This window comes from Fusarium pseudograminearum, chromosome 1 (assembly GCF_000303195.2).
Source record: "Fusarium pseudograminearum CS3096 chromosome 1, whole genome shotgun sequence".
Classification (NCBI taxonomy): Eukaryota; Fungi; Ascomycota; class Sordariomycetes; order Hypocreales; family Nectriaceae; genus Fusarium; species Fusarium pseudograminearum.
The window spans coordinates 5,159,095-5,176,352 of record NC_031951.1 but is presented as its reverse complement, the minus strand read 5'-3'; the positions used below and the strand labels follow the sequence as shown (position 1 = coordinate 5,176,352).

Genomic DNA, 17,258 nt, shown 5'->3' with positions numbered 1-17,258 from the left:
AGGATACCCATGTACGTTTTTCAATTAAGATGCGTTTTAGTTTATTCAACTTATATCATAAGCACACGATGTGAGGAAGTCGCTCCAAGATTCATGAAATCATACAGCATCAGTATCTCTCTCACTCACCCGCTCTATCAAAAAGCTTCAAAACTTCATAATTCTCAAGCCCCGCTGCAAGATCCAAGCTGGTCCTTCCATCTATGTCTTCTGCTAATGGATCGACTCCCCTCTCCATAACCACTTTGAACAATTCGGCAGGCTCCCCCGCTATCCCGTGTAGGATGGTTCGCCTCTGCTCATCTCTCGCCTGCCAGTCCACTCCCAAACCATCTAACCAGTTTATCTTCTCGCGGAGCACTGGTTGATCTCTTAAATCACCAACCACGAAGAAGATGGGTGTCTGGCCAGCCCTGTTGCGTGCGTTTATGTCAAGACCCATGTTTATGAACTTCTTGAAAAGGATCTCGGCCCTATCTCCACTGTAGCCAGAATGACCAAAAATGATAGAGGCGAGATAGTGCAACGCGTTGTTCCCGTGTGCATCGACGGCGAGCATATCTGCGCCCTGAGTGATAATGTAGTCTACCCAGCTGGCTTCAGCATGTAAACTCCCACCAGCTGCCACTGCTGCAAGGCCATAATGGAGCGGTCGATAACCTTTAGCATCAGACTGGTTGATAAGATGTGGTAGAACGTCTCCGAGATCCTTGACAGCTTCCAACATGTCATCGTCCAGGACGCTAGATCCTAAGATGAGATGTACAACGTTTCGGCCTTGGTTGTCCACTGCAAAGGGATCTGCCCCCCTTCCAAGAAGCAACTTCAGAGGTATATTTTCTGAATAATCTCGCCTACGACAAGATGCTAAGAGAAGAGTTCTTCCTGCCTTGTCTCGAAACTCCAGATCAAGATCCGGCAATTCCAATATGGGCTCATAGTAACCCGAGTCACTGCTGAATATTTCATGCATGACTACTCTGTTTGTCAAGCGTGGTGATCCGAGACCCAGACCGCTAATGATCCCAAACTCTTCGTCTTTCTCCTGCCATGATTGATTGGCTATAGCCATAGGCAACGATGGTCTGTATGGTGCACGGCGTTTGTAAACCGGGCGGAATGCAAAAGTGTCGTATGGGCTGAATCCAACGGCCATAAGAGCTTTCATCATCTCCCCTTTAACCGAATGTCTGACCTTTGATAGCGTGTCGGAAACTGAGGGCATGAACGCCGCACCTTCAGTACTTGCAGTAAACAATGGATGACCTTGGCGAATCAGCTGGGCTTGTAGTGGGTTTGCGTCCAGATCCATGTGTTTTGCATCGTCAAGCTTCAGCTTCCAAAGTGCAGCCAACCCTGGTTGTCCATTACCAGATAAGAGAATTCTCAAGGTGTCAACATTTCCTTGTTGGATTGCATTCATGATTGTCATTGGAAGAACCTCTGCTCCATGTCTTACCAGGAGCCGAACAAGCCCTTCGTTTTGTGTTGCATGGTTCAGACAGCCGAGTCCCCTGTTGCACAGAACGTTGACATCGGCACCATAGTCAATCAGAGTCTTCATCGCGGCAGCCCGAAAAGCACCCCATTGTGTGGAAGAGTAAAGAAGTGGCGTACAACCATCGGTATTTCGAGCTTCTAGATCCGCCCCCTTAGAAACCAAGTACGGAATAGCTAGAGCGTGTTGCCACCAGTATTTGCCTACAGCAAGAATATGAAGAGCTGTGATGCCATTTGGTCCTTGCGCTTTGATATTGACTCCCTTCTTCTCCACAAGGATACGTATCACCTCCATGTTGGAAGTAGATCGTCTGCACGCTACCATGAGTAGAGATTCGGGACCATCCTGGTTTCTTTCTGGGGCCTGTTGGCCATTTTCTGGCATCGCTACTTCCTGCGGATAATAGCAATGATCAATCAGTTGATGCAGCCCGTACTGAACAAACTTATGCAAAATAGACACTCCTTCGACAGAGGTAGTGGTGAATTTGGCCCCAGCTTTGTACAAGTCTGTGATCAGAGAGAACTGATGGCCCGAGATCAGTCGTGCTACCGTCTCCCAAGTGGTTTCTTTTGCTCTTGGAAGGAAAGCATCACTCAATACTGTTGTTTCGGCGCGATGGCGAGCCCTCGCCAATGTGATAGCAAAATCGATAGTTGCAGGAAGCTCATCCATTTTAGCTTTCTCTGAAATGTCCCAGAGGAGATATATAACGTAGTCGTCCTGTTGATCCGCCGCGAACATCATAGCGCGGTAAAGAGCTGGGGTAGAGTCATGCCCGATTTGGCTCAGGTCAGCCCCTGCGGCAAGTAAAGCATTGAGAATATCATCGTACCCTAATACTTCAAATTCTGTGCCATAATCTTTAATCTGAGGCTCTGAGGAGAACTTATCAAAGTGCCTTGTGGTGTCTTCAACGGTGTAGCCACCAGCGATCAGATTATGGCCCTTGGACCTATCCATCTCGTCGCTACTGGCCCCCCCGTCTAGTGGTCCTCGTTTCCAAAGAGAATTTTCAGATTTGAGAAACACGCATTGGAGTATAGGAGGAAACCAAGGCTCGTCCAAGTATGTCCCCTGTGACGCGTCAAAGGTCGGGTTGACATCAGCCCCAGCTTCCAGCAAGAACCTGACAGACTCCATGACTCCAGAACGGCAAGCATAATGTAAAGGGGTGTATTGGCATATGTCCTTCTGGTTCAAAACAATGTTCAAAGCGTCTGAACTTAGAGCTTTCATCCTCTGAATTAAAAGTCCAAGATTATTGCTTCTTCTACACCTTGACGCGATATGAAGAACATTCATTCCCTGATCTGTTGCAGCAAAAGGATCCGCCCCTGCACGCAACAATCGATCAACCGCGTAAGTATCTGTCGAAGCAGCAAAATGAATTGCTGTCAATCCTTGTTTGTCCGATATATTTGGATCCGATGAGTGCTTCAATAACCACTTGAAACAGTCTTGTGTCTTGATGTTGATACTATAGGCACCATCTGTGCGCATTTGGCAACCAAGATGTAATGGAGTCGTCCCAGAGAAGTTGGGCTTGTCTGTTCCCACGCCGGCTTCCTGAAAAATTGGGAAGAAAAACTCTTCGGAACCCTTTAGTGTTGGGCAATTCGGTGCGAGGATGAGTTCGTGACATAAAGTGTTGCCTTTAAAGTCCGCGACCAATGGTGATACTCCAGCATTAATTAGATACTGGTATGGTAAGGCCAGGGTACCGTTCATGTTACCCCCTAATGTGATGTTATAGACTGCTTCGTGAAGAAGTGACCGGCCTTCATTGTCGCGGACATTTAGATCAGCAGACTCATCGACGAAGCTCTCGAAAAGAGGTTTAACCTCGTTAGTGTGACTGAAGTTCCTTCCTGCGAGCCTGAACAAAGGCGTACGGCCCTTGGTGTCTCTGGCGTCAATGTCGGCTCCATGATGAAGCAAGAGTCTGATCGTCTCTTTTATATATTCTAGATCTTGAGTGTCAAAAATATGACCATCAAGATAATGGGCAGCAAGGACGTGAAGAGGTGTCTCTCCATTGGAATTTGCCAGTCTTGGATCGGCACCAGCCTCTAAAAGTGCCTTCATCAATTTCAGTAAGTTTCCGTCATCTTCAGGCCCATATGAGGGTTTCGGATGACCCCTGCCCTTGCAGAAAAAAAGGGCGTAATGGAGAGGCCCATTGCCTTCGAAGTCAGCCATTGCACAGTCCGAGCCGTGTTGCAAGATTAGCATGGCAAGAGCCGAATGCGATTGAAGTGCCGACAATAGAGGAGTTTGCCCGTTGTGGTGCTCCCTCTCATTGACACTTCCGTTCTGGCTTTCAATCAGAAATTTGAGATATCCTTCATTGGTGTCTACTGGTAGACAATGAAGCACCGTCCTTCCGTCTCTTGATCTTGCAGTCGGATCGGCACCAGCGTCAACCAGACACTCGAGTGCATCACAAGATTCTGTTGAATGTATGGCAGACCTTCCCATCGAATCCTTCTCATTCAAATCAGCACCTGCATTTACCAAGAGATTCAACATGTGCTTGAAGACGGATGGTTCCAACTGCAACCCAAGAAGACGACCTGCGGATCTCCTAGTCAAAAGACGCCGATTGCGAAAGAATTCGATCAAGGCCGTTGACAAAACTTTTTTGTCGTCGGGATCGGCTCCTGTTTTTCTTCTGCACTTGATGGAAGCATCTGCTCCAGCTTCGATCAATGTCTCCATGACCTCAAAGCTGCAACGGCTCGCAGCAAGAAACAATGCTGTCTTGCCCTCAAATATTTCGTTCACGTCAACATCAGGTTCACAAGCAAGTAATTTAGTGACATGTAACCTTTCCGCGTCTATCGCCTCGAAAAGAGCACGCTTCTTATCGATGGCATTATAGAAGGGAAGCACAGCCTCTAAGCTCTGGAGGTGTCCTTGGGCGGATGCAAACTCCAAAATTGTCAATCCCAGTTTAGGAACCTCACCAGATGCACCCACAGGTGGCTTCTGCAGCGTAATCACTGCCTCTTTTTCCATGAGAAGGCGAACTACTTGATGTTTGTTTTTCATCACAGCCGCATGGACTGGACGAAAGCCCGAAGAAATGTCAGCAATGGTGTGTGAAGCTCCATGCTGCAAAAGTATTTCAACTACATCAGTGTGGCCGCCTGATGCAGCCCACCACAGAGGGGTTCTCTTCTGAGCATCTGGTATATCCAATGCCTGGTCCCTCAAACCCCGGCAATCAATATGAGATTTGATAGTTGGCGCAAGACCACACAGTGCCGCTATGTGAAGATCGGATAACGACTTGACATGGCTATCTCCACCCCTTCTATAAAATCCATTTTGCAAGCATATTTTTGCCCAGTTATCTCTTGTCTTTTTGTCGTCCATGAAGCGATCAATCCTTTGAGACAGTATATCGGCATACGATACTGTCCACTTGGATCTCCTTGCGTGTATATTCCAGTTTGAGATTGCATAGGCTGCGAATGGGAAGTTCAAGGTAATGCGACGGTGATCTGATCTAAGAGAGTACATACGAATGTCTTGATCGCGGAGCCAGCCGGAGCAAATGTAATCGAGACAAACAATTGCAAGATCACAGTGAGTTGCTGATGAGTCCAGTATGGGATAGCCTCCAGGCCTTTCCGTCCTATGCGTGCCAATCAGAAATTCCGTTAATGAATGATGAACGACGCTGACGGTTTCGTCCGGTAGGGTTTCAAGCAAGGGGCCACATGCAGCTCGCACAAGGCCCTTGTCCTCTTTCAGGGTACGAGACACTCTATCCGCGATGGCTGTCCCAAGCATATCTGCAAGTTCCAGTAGCCGAAGTGGACGAGTGGCATATGTCACCCACTGCAGTATCATGACCTGTGTCTTCTCAGAGATCCCAGACCTCCGAGCATGTTCTTGCAAGAGGCCGATATACATGGTATCCAGATCGAGAGGAAGGTTGTGAATTGTCTCCCGAACATTTGCTCCAAGCTCTAGAAACGCGTTCATGGCCAGCTTGGCATAGAGAAATAATCCATTTGCTCGACCTGGTACAGCTTCTTTGACGAGTTGCTGATCACCCTCGTCTATTGAGCTGTTGGCCAGACAGTATAGAACATAAGCGGCGATATCAACGTCCACAAGTTTTTCCTCCATGCGAATATTCAGGGACTTGATAACTCTCATGGCAGCCTCCACACTAGCAGTAGGCCGACTAGTCAAAACGACCTTGATAGATGATGGCTTCATATGGCCAAGCTCGGCCAATTGGGCGATGAAGTCGTTGTTTTCGTCATCCATTTCATCGAGAGCATCTGCAACGCAATAGACGCGGGGGATAGACGACAGAGCTACTTTGAGATGTTTCCATAGTTCATTGATCGAGACACTGTCAAGAGAGCGAGAATTATCGACGTAATTCTTCAAAGTAGACTGCAACGGAGGAGAAAACAGAATGATCTGATCAAGCCAGTCCCTGAGAAGATTCACTGGTCGATGACTGGCATCGATGATCTGCCGGAAGAAGAAATAAAGCACAGGTACTTGTTCTTGTGAGAGCTTGTGAATCAAGCTGGCTGCCACAACAGACTTTCCAGAGCCTGGCACACCTTTGATCCACAAGAGGCCATTTTCTGGTGTTTTGTGCCACTGCTGATAGTTTTCTGATCGGTGCAGCCATTCACCGGTACCCTCGAGATGAAAGGCCAAATGTTTGCGATACTCACTGCCCTCGTGGTCATACTCTGTGGGGCACAACCATTCTCGAATGCTGGCGATAGTGTCGTCGGATTCGGGTAAGACATGCCCCTGATTGTAGTTGCTTGTATCTTCTGTTCCTATAACCACAGTATCACTGCCCTCTGGTGATGCAGGACGATAAGGTTGTTTGTCGGACATACTGGAGAGCCCAGGGTGAGAAACCAGAGGTCTATTTGCGAACGTAGTAGTGTATCCGAGATCTAGGTGTTTACCGTGAAATTGTTGAAACTAAAATCCAATAGCAATAAATGATGGGCACCATACGTGTCATGAGCCCAAGGAGGAGTCGCATTGACTGAGGCGGTAGGCTGCAACATCATAGTCCGTACGTCAACTAGTGCTTACCTGTCTATAGGTACCCAGACAGGTAGGCTGTAGGCAGTAAAACTCATGTGGTTTTTCAAGGGGTACCTATCCTAGCATCAAACCGATTATGTCGAACGGAAAGTGCCTTGGTAAATAATGAGAATGATATTAAAGACAGCCTTGTCTATAGGTGAGAAACAAAAAGAAGAAAATACCAAAGTTCTGTTCTGTTGTACAAATCCCAGGGCGAAACCTCAAAGAGGACTCCAATTCTATACCCGACGCCACGCTAATACCCACAGCCACAATCATGTTGTTACAGTACCAATACAGTCCAGCCAATATCGAAACAAATCATCATCTTTTGTTGAACCTCTCGTCAAACTCGAGAGCCCTGTCGATGCCTTCCATGGTACTGCGGCCTGTCCTTTGGCCTGTGACGTAGAAGTTTTCCGTTCTGTCTGGAGTTGTGACCCACTGGCTGAGCATGGCACCACTGGAGGTGCCCTGTCCGCCTGTGTAAGTCGAGCCACCAGAGCTGTTGCTGGTGCTGTATCCATACTTGCTGTAGGGCCTGGTGGTTCTTGATTAGTGGTTGATTCGTATTGAGTTGGTTCATCTATTTACTTACTGGTTGGTAGAAGGTGAAGAAGGCATGTTGTTGGTTATCCTTTGTTGGACTTGTAGAGATAGTTGGTTGTTTGTTTGGTTGGTCGGCTGTGGTTGGTCGACGATGGTATAGTCGGTATGATCCAAGCTTGTTGTTGATGGTTGAGACTAAAGACTTCACTCAAGAAACTGATGATGATATCGAAAGTTCCAATTTCAGAAAGAGGGCTGCATGTTTATTTAACTATTAACAATCCTCCTAGGCCTCGCAAATTCGTAGACAGACATGAAAAGCAGGCAGTCTCGAAATGGAAAAATACCACCATGAGCAAACACTTGAAAGCACCCTTGAGTCAAAAAACGGCCCCCATCATAGCGCGCAATTGGGAATAGTGAGATAGATAACAAGCCTCCCTAGTTTCGAAACATCCATGATGGGAATAATCTACCACACACGTGCGCAAAAGCGGGAGGGTCTAGAAAAAAAAGGTAGGTCAAATGCCGGCCTCAGACAATTACCATCATCGTCACCACCGTAAAAGCTTCAATTGGATGGTGGCGAAATACATGAAACAGAGACTGCGCCGCCGAGGAAGACCACTGAGTCATGATTAACCAACATTAATTAAATATTTCGCTCTCAAAAGTTGAATAATTATGTCGGCGGAGAATGTGTCCTTGGCGTGTCTCGCAAATGCGCAGAATCACAGTGTTTGGAAACCCAACTTTTCGCTCTTGAACTAGTGCAGATAAGCCACAGGAGGGAGCCAGTATGAGCAGGCATGCTACTGGGGTGGTGGCTCAGCCGGCCCCCAAGTTGGAGTACAAACAAGCTTCAATAGATCATGAATACTGAATATGGCAGCATTCCATTAAATTCTACGCCTTTTTAGAGATTTAATCACCGGGCAGTAGGCTATTGCAAGGGAGGGAGCTGGATTTTGCGCCTTTATTCCCTTTGAAGGACGGTTATCTGGTTGACGAAAAGTCCCCTCTGTACCAACCTGGAGATGGTCATCATGACAACTCAATGGTCAATTAGCCAATCAATTGACAGCATGTCTTACAGCAAGTTTCAGGGCAAGATTGTCCAAACATTAAGGAGCTCAACCGTCGGAGATCAGCTTCTATATAATCGCCAGCCTCAATATTCATCAAGATATACTATCTGTTTCTTCTATGGTAATTCTTTTTAAGTGGCATATTAACCTCTCTATCATTATCCCCATTCAAATGTGATGGCACACATGTGAGAATGACTATCTTCAACGAGGCTGAGTGAATGAGACAGCCGATCAAGAAATCTTGTGTTGAGCACAAGGTCTGAACGATGTGACAACGGTCTGAATAGCGGTTAATCACCTGGTAGTACTAACCTAAATAGAACAAACGAACTTTCTAGCTTCTTCTCTTTTGCTTCCGGCGGCTAAGTTGCCTACCTCACATGTGTGTCTTGCCTAGAGACTGTCTCTCATGATGGATGCAGGGGAGGCCCCACACTTATCATGACAGATGTAACTTCATGACGGCCGCCATGAGCAGCTAAATCCTGGCTACCAAAGTTCTGTCGAACAAGGCTTTCACCGGGCATTTGGGCGCCGACGAATATTGGGACTTTGGATCCCAGTAACTAAGAGGACGATATAACCCGACCAGCATCTTCTAGCAAAAGGTCCCTTCAACATATCACCCCCACGCTGAGGCAACCAACGGTTTTGAACGAGGCTTTGAAAACGGTCAAAACATTTGAACAGAGTAAACAACATCCAGAATATTGCGACTAGGAGTAAAACAACAGTTTAACAGTTCAGTTGTTAAACCTTTCTTTTTCATGGGACGTGCATAGGGCTAGCCTTGTGGAACTCTATCCTTGTGAAGCAATTTGTAACAAAAAAAGACCGATACAAGTATCATCACAGTACAGCATAAAGAAATATTGTTCCAACGTCAACGCTACGCACCGCGATCACCACGAAAATGATCTTCGTCAATGCGAACAATATTAATACTCGTATTTAAATATGCTGCAATAGCCAAAATACTGTAGTATTTCTACAAACTCCAACAAAGATATTGCACAATAGTATGACGGACAAAGTCGGTTACCCTGTAGACCATACAACTACTTAACCAAACCGCAACCTATACAAACGACATGTGGAATGCTTTAATCCTCATGATCAATCAAATGTGAATGTGTAGTTTAGATCAAAATAAACTACAGAAATAAGATGTATCAGTATCATCGGGGCCCTCTCAGCAACGTGGGTTGGTCAATATGACTGCTCGTCATAAAACGTTCAACGACAACAATCACCAAGATTCTTAGATAACCCGTTTCGGAGAAGATGTTCAAATATCAACGCCAAAAGGAAACTGTCAAAAACTTACAGGAGACACATTAAGTTCACGGATAGAGCTCCATTACGCCCCGCAGATACTGTGAACCTTGATCTCCATCTCACATTCCAATGTCTCGGCACTCAAGATTCAACATTCCAACGGTCAACCTCCACATCAACAACTACCGAAAGTCTACTTCCAACCCAAGACACAGTGGACTATCAGACAACTGTTTAAAATAACATACCCAGCAAGGTGGATATCAAAACTCGTATTTATTATTCGACCAGATTTCAGAATGCCTTTTACGGACGATGAAGAGGTTATGCACGAGTTACCAAAATGCCGAGTTTGTGGATATACGCTGTTAGAGATAAATGTCCTGTTTAACGGTATTCCCGGGTGACATGACAAGTCTCTTACTAATAGTCGGCAACGGCGTCGAGGTGAGTAAGAGATATAGAGGCTTGTGCTTGACAGAGGATTGTTTGGAGTATATTCCGGCAACGTCAACACTGTCCAGTAGGCAATCCTCTACTGCCGTGGAGACTAATGGATCAAAGAGAAAATTGGCAACAGAAAACAGAATCGGACCAAGTTGTCGAACTTCAAGGAAATGTCGGGATGCACTATTGTCATGCTAGACGGCTTTGGGATTGGGTTAGTGTTGTGTCGTGACAGTCTTGGGGTCATCCTCTCTCAAAAGTCCGTATAGAGGGGCAATTAGCATACAGCACGATGCAGTTGCGGCAGATGCAGTATAGCTTGAAAATTGAGCAAAGGCAAACAACGGATGGACAAGGTTACAACTGTCAGCAATTTGTGGAGGTTCAGCAGTGACATGAAACATCAGACTGACAACCTTCGTGGGCCCTACTGTTCCTTTATCATTATTCCAGAGGTCCAGCACCACCATCAACATCCCAAGCATTGAGCAAGATTGTCAATATTATTGCCTCATTTCTTTCCCCTAACAACCGTCACCGGAATTTTCACGACGCTTCGGAAGCGTAAACTCTCGAATTAGACGTGCACTTAGCCAAGAAAAGTAGTCGACTAAACTATCAGAACCGAATTCGATAGACTGTTAATACCCTGTCTTCAGCTCTGCCTCGCCTGGGCCTGGACCTCGTCATTTGACAGGGGGACGGACTTTCCTGTCGATGCCCCGAGAGCGGAGTGAGAAGACAGGGGCATGATCTACAGCGAGGACAGGCGTAAGGATGAATGGAGAGGATGGGTCTTTAGGGTCCAGTTGTGGCAAGGTACCGGAGCAGGCGAGAGCAACGACTAGAAAATGATATTGCCTTTTGGGTTATACGATAATTGATGGGTCTGAGCGTGGAAACTAATGAGATATGTTGGTTGATACAGAAACGCGGACGAGCAGTAGTCGACATGATGTGGTTTAGAACAACTCTGTAGATACAAATCACATGTTTCCTTAGACAGCCATATTCCCCTTTTTCTGCAACCTACCTATATCGTCCATGAACAACACAACAGTTTTCCCAAAAAGGAAAAAGCATCCCGAATTGGGCGGTTTGAGAGTGACCACACCTGCATGGAGCTATCGCTTTTGGTGCGCAGCGCTAATTGACCCATTTACGGTGACAGGGGTACTATGGACGAGAAAGTGGATGCACGCTGCAGAACAAGAGAAAACGGTACGATTGATTCACTTGGCAGTGGAAATGTGGGAAAACCAGATGGGCTGGAATGCGGCTGCACGGGAGACACTGTTTTGTTTCGTGTCAGTGCGGGAGCTACAGCGAGACTCGTTCTGAGGCTGAAGGGCGATTGAGTCAACTTCAGTTGAGGAGAAGAGCGAGTTTGAATGATTCGGTTCGGGAGACTGAGTCAAGCTGAACAAATCTAGACCCTCGTGGTTACATAGTAACGGAGCAAGGATTTGTTAGATCTTTGCGATTTATGTGTGCCCTGAAGGTTGCAGTTACCTCGGAGACCCACGTTTAAATATGCCCTGCACTGTAACTTTGTGAGCAGTCAGGTCAGTTAATATGATTGCATTGTGTGCACAGATGAAGCACAATTCGAAGAGTAGGGACATGGATACTATGTGAGCCAATGATGTTATACAAATTTGACATGTTGGTCAAGGATCCGAAGCACTGACTACCTACTCTTCACAGCCATTACGCAAAATAAGTTTCAATTAGACAACTGGACCGGATGATGTCGAAACTTGACGTTGCCGAGATCTTGAAAGGGTCCTTTGAATAAATGACGCCCATTATTGCAGATTCACCAGGTTGGCAAGTACCGAGTGCGAGCAAGCCATATGTTGCGATGTGCCAGTTTCTAGAAAACGCCTTCTTTCTGTCTCTCCTTTTACCTCCTAACAAACTCCCCGATTGTGCAAATGCATAAAATCACACCCTCCTTTTACCTGCTGATTGCTTTGTCAGGTGCAGATGGATGGCTTGGAGCCAAGTGGGCGAAGCGTTGTAGTTCACAACGCTAATTGGCCTTTACAAAACGCCACAGCGCGAATGATGCAAATTACAGTACTACCCGTTGCTTCCTTTCAGCACGTCGTTCGATACCCGTTTCTTTTGTGGCGGCTGAGTTTTTTCCTTTCTTTAATCTCCCCCTGGGATTAATGCAAGCCTCCAAAAACCGTCCGTCCTCGTGTGCGCATGGCGGTGTCAATGACGCGCTGCATCTTTTGGTTGGATAGCTTGGTTTCCCTCTATTTTTCTTGTGCCACGGAGACTCGACGCTAAGATATGCAAGCTGTCAGGTACCCGAACTCTCATTGCTGATCTCGGGGTGGCAATTGGTGGAACCCATTAGGTATCACAACAGCTACGATGCACATGGACAGCATGGACAGCATGGACAGCGATGATGCTATACATGGTAGATGCACTCAACATAAACTGCACAGAGCACGAGTATATCCAAGCAGTATGCAACAACAATGGAATTCTCTGACGTACCCTACAACAAAGACCATATGTGTTTTCCGAACGCACAAGACGTCAGTTGTTCCAAGTCAACCAACATGAGCGGTTTTTTTCAAGCAGATCTTGCACTAAAGTGGCTCCCATGGACGGATCCAAGTTACCGATTCCAACGGTTCTCAGTCTACCATCACGATCGATTTAATTCTTAACCAGAGATATTCTTCGTCGATCTTGTAATGGATAGAATGGTCATCATGTCGATCAACGATCCGTCAACTGCCAAAACTCGAAAGTTGTGGTTCTCTTGGTCGCTCGGTTCTTACTCCATAGAGTATTTCGTCTCTTGATTCATTCAACACTAACAAGATTTAGTAAACCGGACTCTTAATTTCCCAGATCACAGTCGCCTGCTGAAGATAGAACACCGAAAATAGAAACGAACAAAGCGCTACACAATGAATCCGTAAAAGCAAAGTAATAAACAACAAAGATACATACAATGCAAAGCCACATAACTCCAGCAACAAAGGAGATTACACAGACTGACTCTGTAGTTCTCCAGGAAATGAACCGCCCCTATTGCAAAACTATACTACCTCGCTTGATGCAATGATAGACCAGCTGGGATGCAGATGAAGGTTATTCGTATCTGAGTTATCGATTATCTAGACGCAGCTGAAGGTGGATATACTGCCTGCATAGTATTCAAGTAGTGTGCAGAACCGGCGTCTGTGGTGCGACAACCGAGAAGAAACTACTGTACAGCGACTCATTTGTTAATGACCTGCTAACATGATGGAAACATCTCCCCCGGAGCTTCAGCAGAGTAGGCGGTTGGATGTGTTTAATCCCAGCTCGTTGTCGCTCCACCGTAGCTTCGGCGAGCGCTTGTACGCGACCCCCGCTAACGTAACCTGATAAGGCTAGAAAAGCCACAATTTAGTCAGGGGTCAGGGGACACCCCCGTTGAGACAGAGTGGATCTTGGTCAATCGAACTTCAGCGCGCCATTACCCAAGTGGCTAACGACTTTCTCTTTCATCCAGGCATCCTTTTTGCTTTGCTTTTACCACTCTAACGCTATGGACACTCTCACAATCAGCGGCCAACCCGGCCATACGGCACCAAGTATAGCTTAGCTCTTCATCAGGCTTAGATCCATCTGCCCAAGTTTGTGCCCCATCTCCCTCAATAGCGCTTCGAACTAACGCAAGCTCAGGCACACTATCAAAGTCGAGAATAGCCACAGCAAATGTCCGGGATGATGATAGCCCACACCCAACAGCCCACGCGAGGCAACTCGGGGCCAAACAGACAAGGGGAAAAGGATGGACCAGACCATATAGGCCTGTCCTGCATATAAACAGCCACTTCCTCCATGTCTTTCACTCACTCTTCACTTCTTGTCACTCACTTACAAACCAGTCTTCGCGGATAATTAGTAACTCTTTGAGTTCACCGCAGTCCATTCGTTCATTACAGTTTTTGTACATTTCTTCCCAACATGAAGACCGCTGCTTACATGGCCATGGCCTTTGGCCTGGCTTCTGCCTTCGAGAACGCTCCCCGACACCTCGACGAGCCCTGCGAGTGTGAGCTCGAGGACCCTTGCTACGTCGCCGTCCAGGCCAACCGTGATGCTCTCTGTGGTGCTGGTGTTTTCTCCCAATGCGATATCGGCCTTATTCCCCTGGCGTGCACTGGCAAGGATGATACTGAGCGTCGTGAGGCTGTCAACGAGGCCTGCACTTGCGAGCTTCCCACTGTTGCCACCACCACCGCCGGCGCCGCCAGCACCGAGACTGCTAGCACCGAGGCCGGCACTGCTACCACCGATGCTGCCACCACTGATGCCGCTACTACCGATGCTGCTACCACCGATGGCACTGCTGCTGGTACTGCCACCACCGGCACCGAGGACGTCTCTTTGAGCACTGAGATTGGTACCGAGACCACTGATGTCGCTACCGATGTCACCACCGATGCTGCTACCGGTGTCACCACCGAGACCTCCGCTCCTACCACCACTGAGGAGGACTGCGACGACGAGACCACCACCGAGGAGGGCACTGCTCCCGCTACCGCCCCCGTCGACACCGCTACCGAGTCCGCTCCTACCGGTACTGAGTCCGCTCCCGTTGACACTGCTACCGGCACTGCCCCTGTCGACACTGCTACTGAGTCCGCTCCCGTTGACACCGCTACTGGCACTGCTCCTGTTGACACCGCCACTGAGTCTGCCCCCACCGGCACTGCTCCCGTTGACACTGCTACCGAGTCTGCTCCTACTGGCACCGAGTCCGCTCCCGTTGACACTAAGACTGACTCTATCCCCACTGGTACTGAGACCGCCCCCGTCGATACCAAGACTGACTCTGTCCCTACCGGCACTGAGACTGCCCCTGTTGACACCAAGACCGACTCTATCCCCACTGGTACCGAGACTGCTCCCGTTGACACCACCCAGACTGGCGCCAACGGTGTCTCCACCACTGGTGCTACCGTCCCTTACACCACCAAGACTGTCTACACCACTGCTGTCAACACCTACACCAAGTGCCCTGACTACGTCAAGGACTGCCCCGCTGGTGGTAACGGCCCTTACACCGTCACTGAGACCGTTGCTGTTTCTACCACTGTCTGCCCTGTGACCGAGGAGCACCCCTCCAAGCCCACTGGTTACTCTCCTGAGAACTACACCACCAAGACCATCTACTCCACTGAGGTCTACACCGTCACCAAGTGCCCTCCCTCCGTCAAGGACTGCCCCTACGGATCTGTCACCACCAAGACCTACCCCGTCTCTACCACCGTCTGCGCCGTCACCGAGGAGCACCCCTCCAAGCCTACTGGTTACGCTCCCGTCACTGAGGGCCACCCCTCCAAGCCTACCGGTTACGCTCCTCCCAACACCAGCACTCTCTACACCACCAAGACCACCTACTCTACCAAGGTTTACACCGTCACTGAGTGTGGCCCTGAGGTTAATGACTGCCCTTACGGATCCGTCAAGACTGAGACTGTCCCTTGCACCACTGTCTACGCCACCGGTACCAAGGAGATTCCTTCTTACCCTACTGTTGTCATTCCCGGCAAGCCTGAGCACCCCACTCCTGAGCACCCCGAGAAGCCTGAGTACCCTACTCCCGAGCACCCCGCCAAGCCTGAGCACCCCGAGACTCCTGCTCAGCCTGAGAAGCCTGAGTACCCTACTCCTGAGCACCCTGCCCAGCCTGAGCACCCCGAGACTCCTGCTCAGCCCGAGAAGCCTGAGTACCCTGCTCCCGAGCACCCTGCCCAGCCCGAGCACCCCGCTAAGCCTGAGCACCCCGAGACTCCCGCTCAGCCCGAGAAGCCTGAGTACCCTGCTCCTGAGCACCCCGCTCAACCCGAGCACCCCGAGACTCCTTCCAAGCCCGAGGAGCCTGCTAAGCCTCACTACCCTGCTCCTCCTGCTGCCGAGACTGACAGCGGCTACAAGGCTCCCGCTCCCAGCCAGCCTTCTGCCACCGTCCCCTACCACCAGCCTACTGGCACCGCTCCCGCCGTCGAGGTCACCGCTGGTGCCTCTCGCTTCGGTGTCGAGATGGCTGTCGCCGCTGCTGGTATCTTTGCCATTCTTCTGTAAATGCATCATGGAACATAAAATCTTCCCTTGCTGTTCATTATTTATTACAACATAATAAGCTTCACTATGTATATAGTATGATTTAGACGACTTGAGCGCTTGCCAAGTAGTGGTAGAAGAATTGTTATGAATTTGGATATAACATTGTCTTGTTTATTAAAGATACCATCCCATTAATTATATATGACCTTGTTAATCTTGCTTCTGAAATGTGAAGTCAAAATATCTACCCTCCTCCTTGCCATGCACCTAAACACATATGGAACAAGGCTACAATGAAACTGGACTAAACATTATCACGTGAACTACAGCCGTTCCTTTGTGGTCAGTGGCCTCCGTGTGATAACGTCCTAAACTCTGTCTCCTCCATGTTTTGTTCAACGTAGAAAGGCGCTAGAACAAAGAAGCGGATCTTTGAGACAGGGCCAGACTAAGGGGACCGTTTGATCCGGATCGTTGGAAAACCTTGGGGACACTTGGCAGGGACAAAGTCAAACAGGTGGCTTACGACCGTTGTGGTGACGACAAGCCTTTTTGGACTGGAATGCGGGAAGACAGAGGGGGGCGTGTGGATGTCTTTGGGCGAGTTCTGGAAGATGGCTTGTTTTAAATGGAAAGTGGCTTACTGGCGGTGAGTACACCATTAGCCAAGGATGAATGACCACAAAGAAAGAGACGGCGATGATGATAATTGTGGTGTCGTGTCAAAATATGACTGTATCATGAGCTTTGTTTAAAAAAATGGGTTTCCGAAGTGTGGTAGGAGCGCGGATATTCAGAAGTTTAGTCTTGGACTTGATTGACCCCCCAAACAGAAACAAAGGATAACAATACTGTAAATCTCCTCGATTGATTCATATTGTGCTAGTTAGTGTCGTTTATCTATGGCTTTCTTTGTCACGAGTTTGTTGTACTGTGATGCGTAAAACAGGTACGTACCTTGACTATCACGAGGATGAGTGTGTTGCCGTTGATGGCTTCAAGCTTCCAACGCCCTAGAAGTGGAAGAAATGACGCCATGGTCTTTGAAAAGAAAGCACGCGATGACTCTCACCGACTCATAATAAATTACAGATCTGGAGCGTTGAATATCGGAGATAATGGACAGTCATGACCATTTGCTTGGCGTCGGATGACACCGTAAATATTCTTGGGCGCGGCTGTTTCACTAATAAGGCGACGCATGTAAGAGCGGA

At 48.1% G+C, this 17,258-nt stretch overlaps 3 protein-coding genes across 3 annotated transcripts, besides 2 other annotated features; 1 reads left to right on the top strand and 2 right to left on the bottom strand.

Annotated features, from left to right (window-relative positions):
- Positions 1-121: 121 nt before the first annotated feature.
- On the bottom strand, positions 122-6,385 carry FPSE_10991 (uncharacterized protein; the record flags this gene model as incomplete). The annotated part of the gene is made up of 1 exon (XM_009264108.1): positions 122-6,385. One exon carries the CDS (start codon positions 6,383-6,385, stop codon positions 122-124), a length of 6,264 nt encoding a protein of 2,087 aa, XP_009262383.1.
- A 525-nt stretch (positions 6,386-6,910) lies between these two features.
- On the bottom strand, positions 6,911-7,210 carry FPSE_10992 (uncharacterized protein; the record flags this gene model as incomplete). Its single annotated transcript, XM_009264109.1, has 2 exons — positions 6,911-7,127; positions 7,185-7,210. The coding sequence occupies 2 exons, from the start codon at positions 7,208-7,210 to the stop codon at positions 6,911-6,913; spliced, it is 243 nt and encodes an 80-aa protein (XP_009262384.1).
- Positions 7,211-7,243: 33 nt separating this feature from the next.
- Positions 7,244-7,283: a microsatellite.
- Positions 7,284-13,938: 6,655 nt separating this feature from the next.
- On the top strand, positions 13,939-16,062 carry FPSE_10993 (uncharacterized protein; the record flags this gene model as incomplete). Its single annotated transcript, XM_009264110.1, has 1 exon — positions 13,939-16,062. The coding sequence occupies one exon, from the start codon at positions 13,939-13,941 to the stop codon at positions 16,060-16,062; it is 2,124 nt and encodes a 707-aa protein (XP_009262385.1).
- Positions 14,258-14,336: a microsatellite.
- Positions 16,063-17,258: the final 1,196 nt, after the last annotated feature.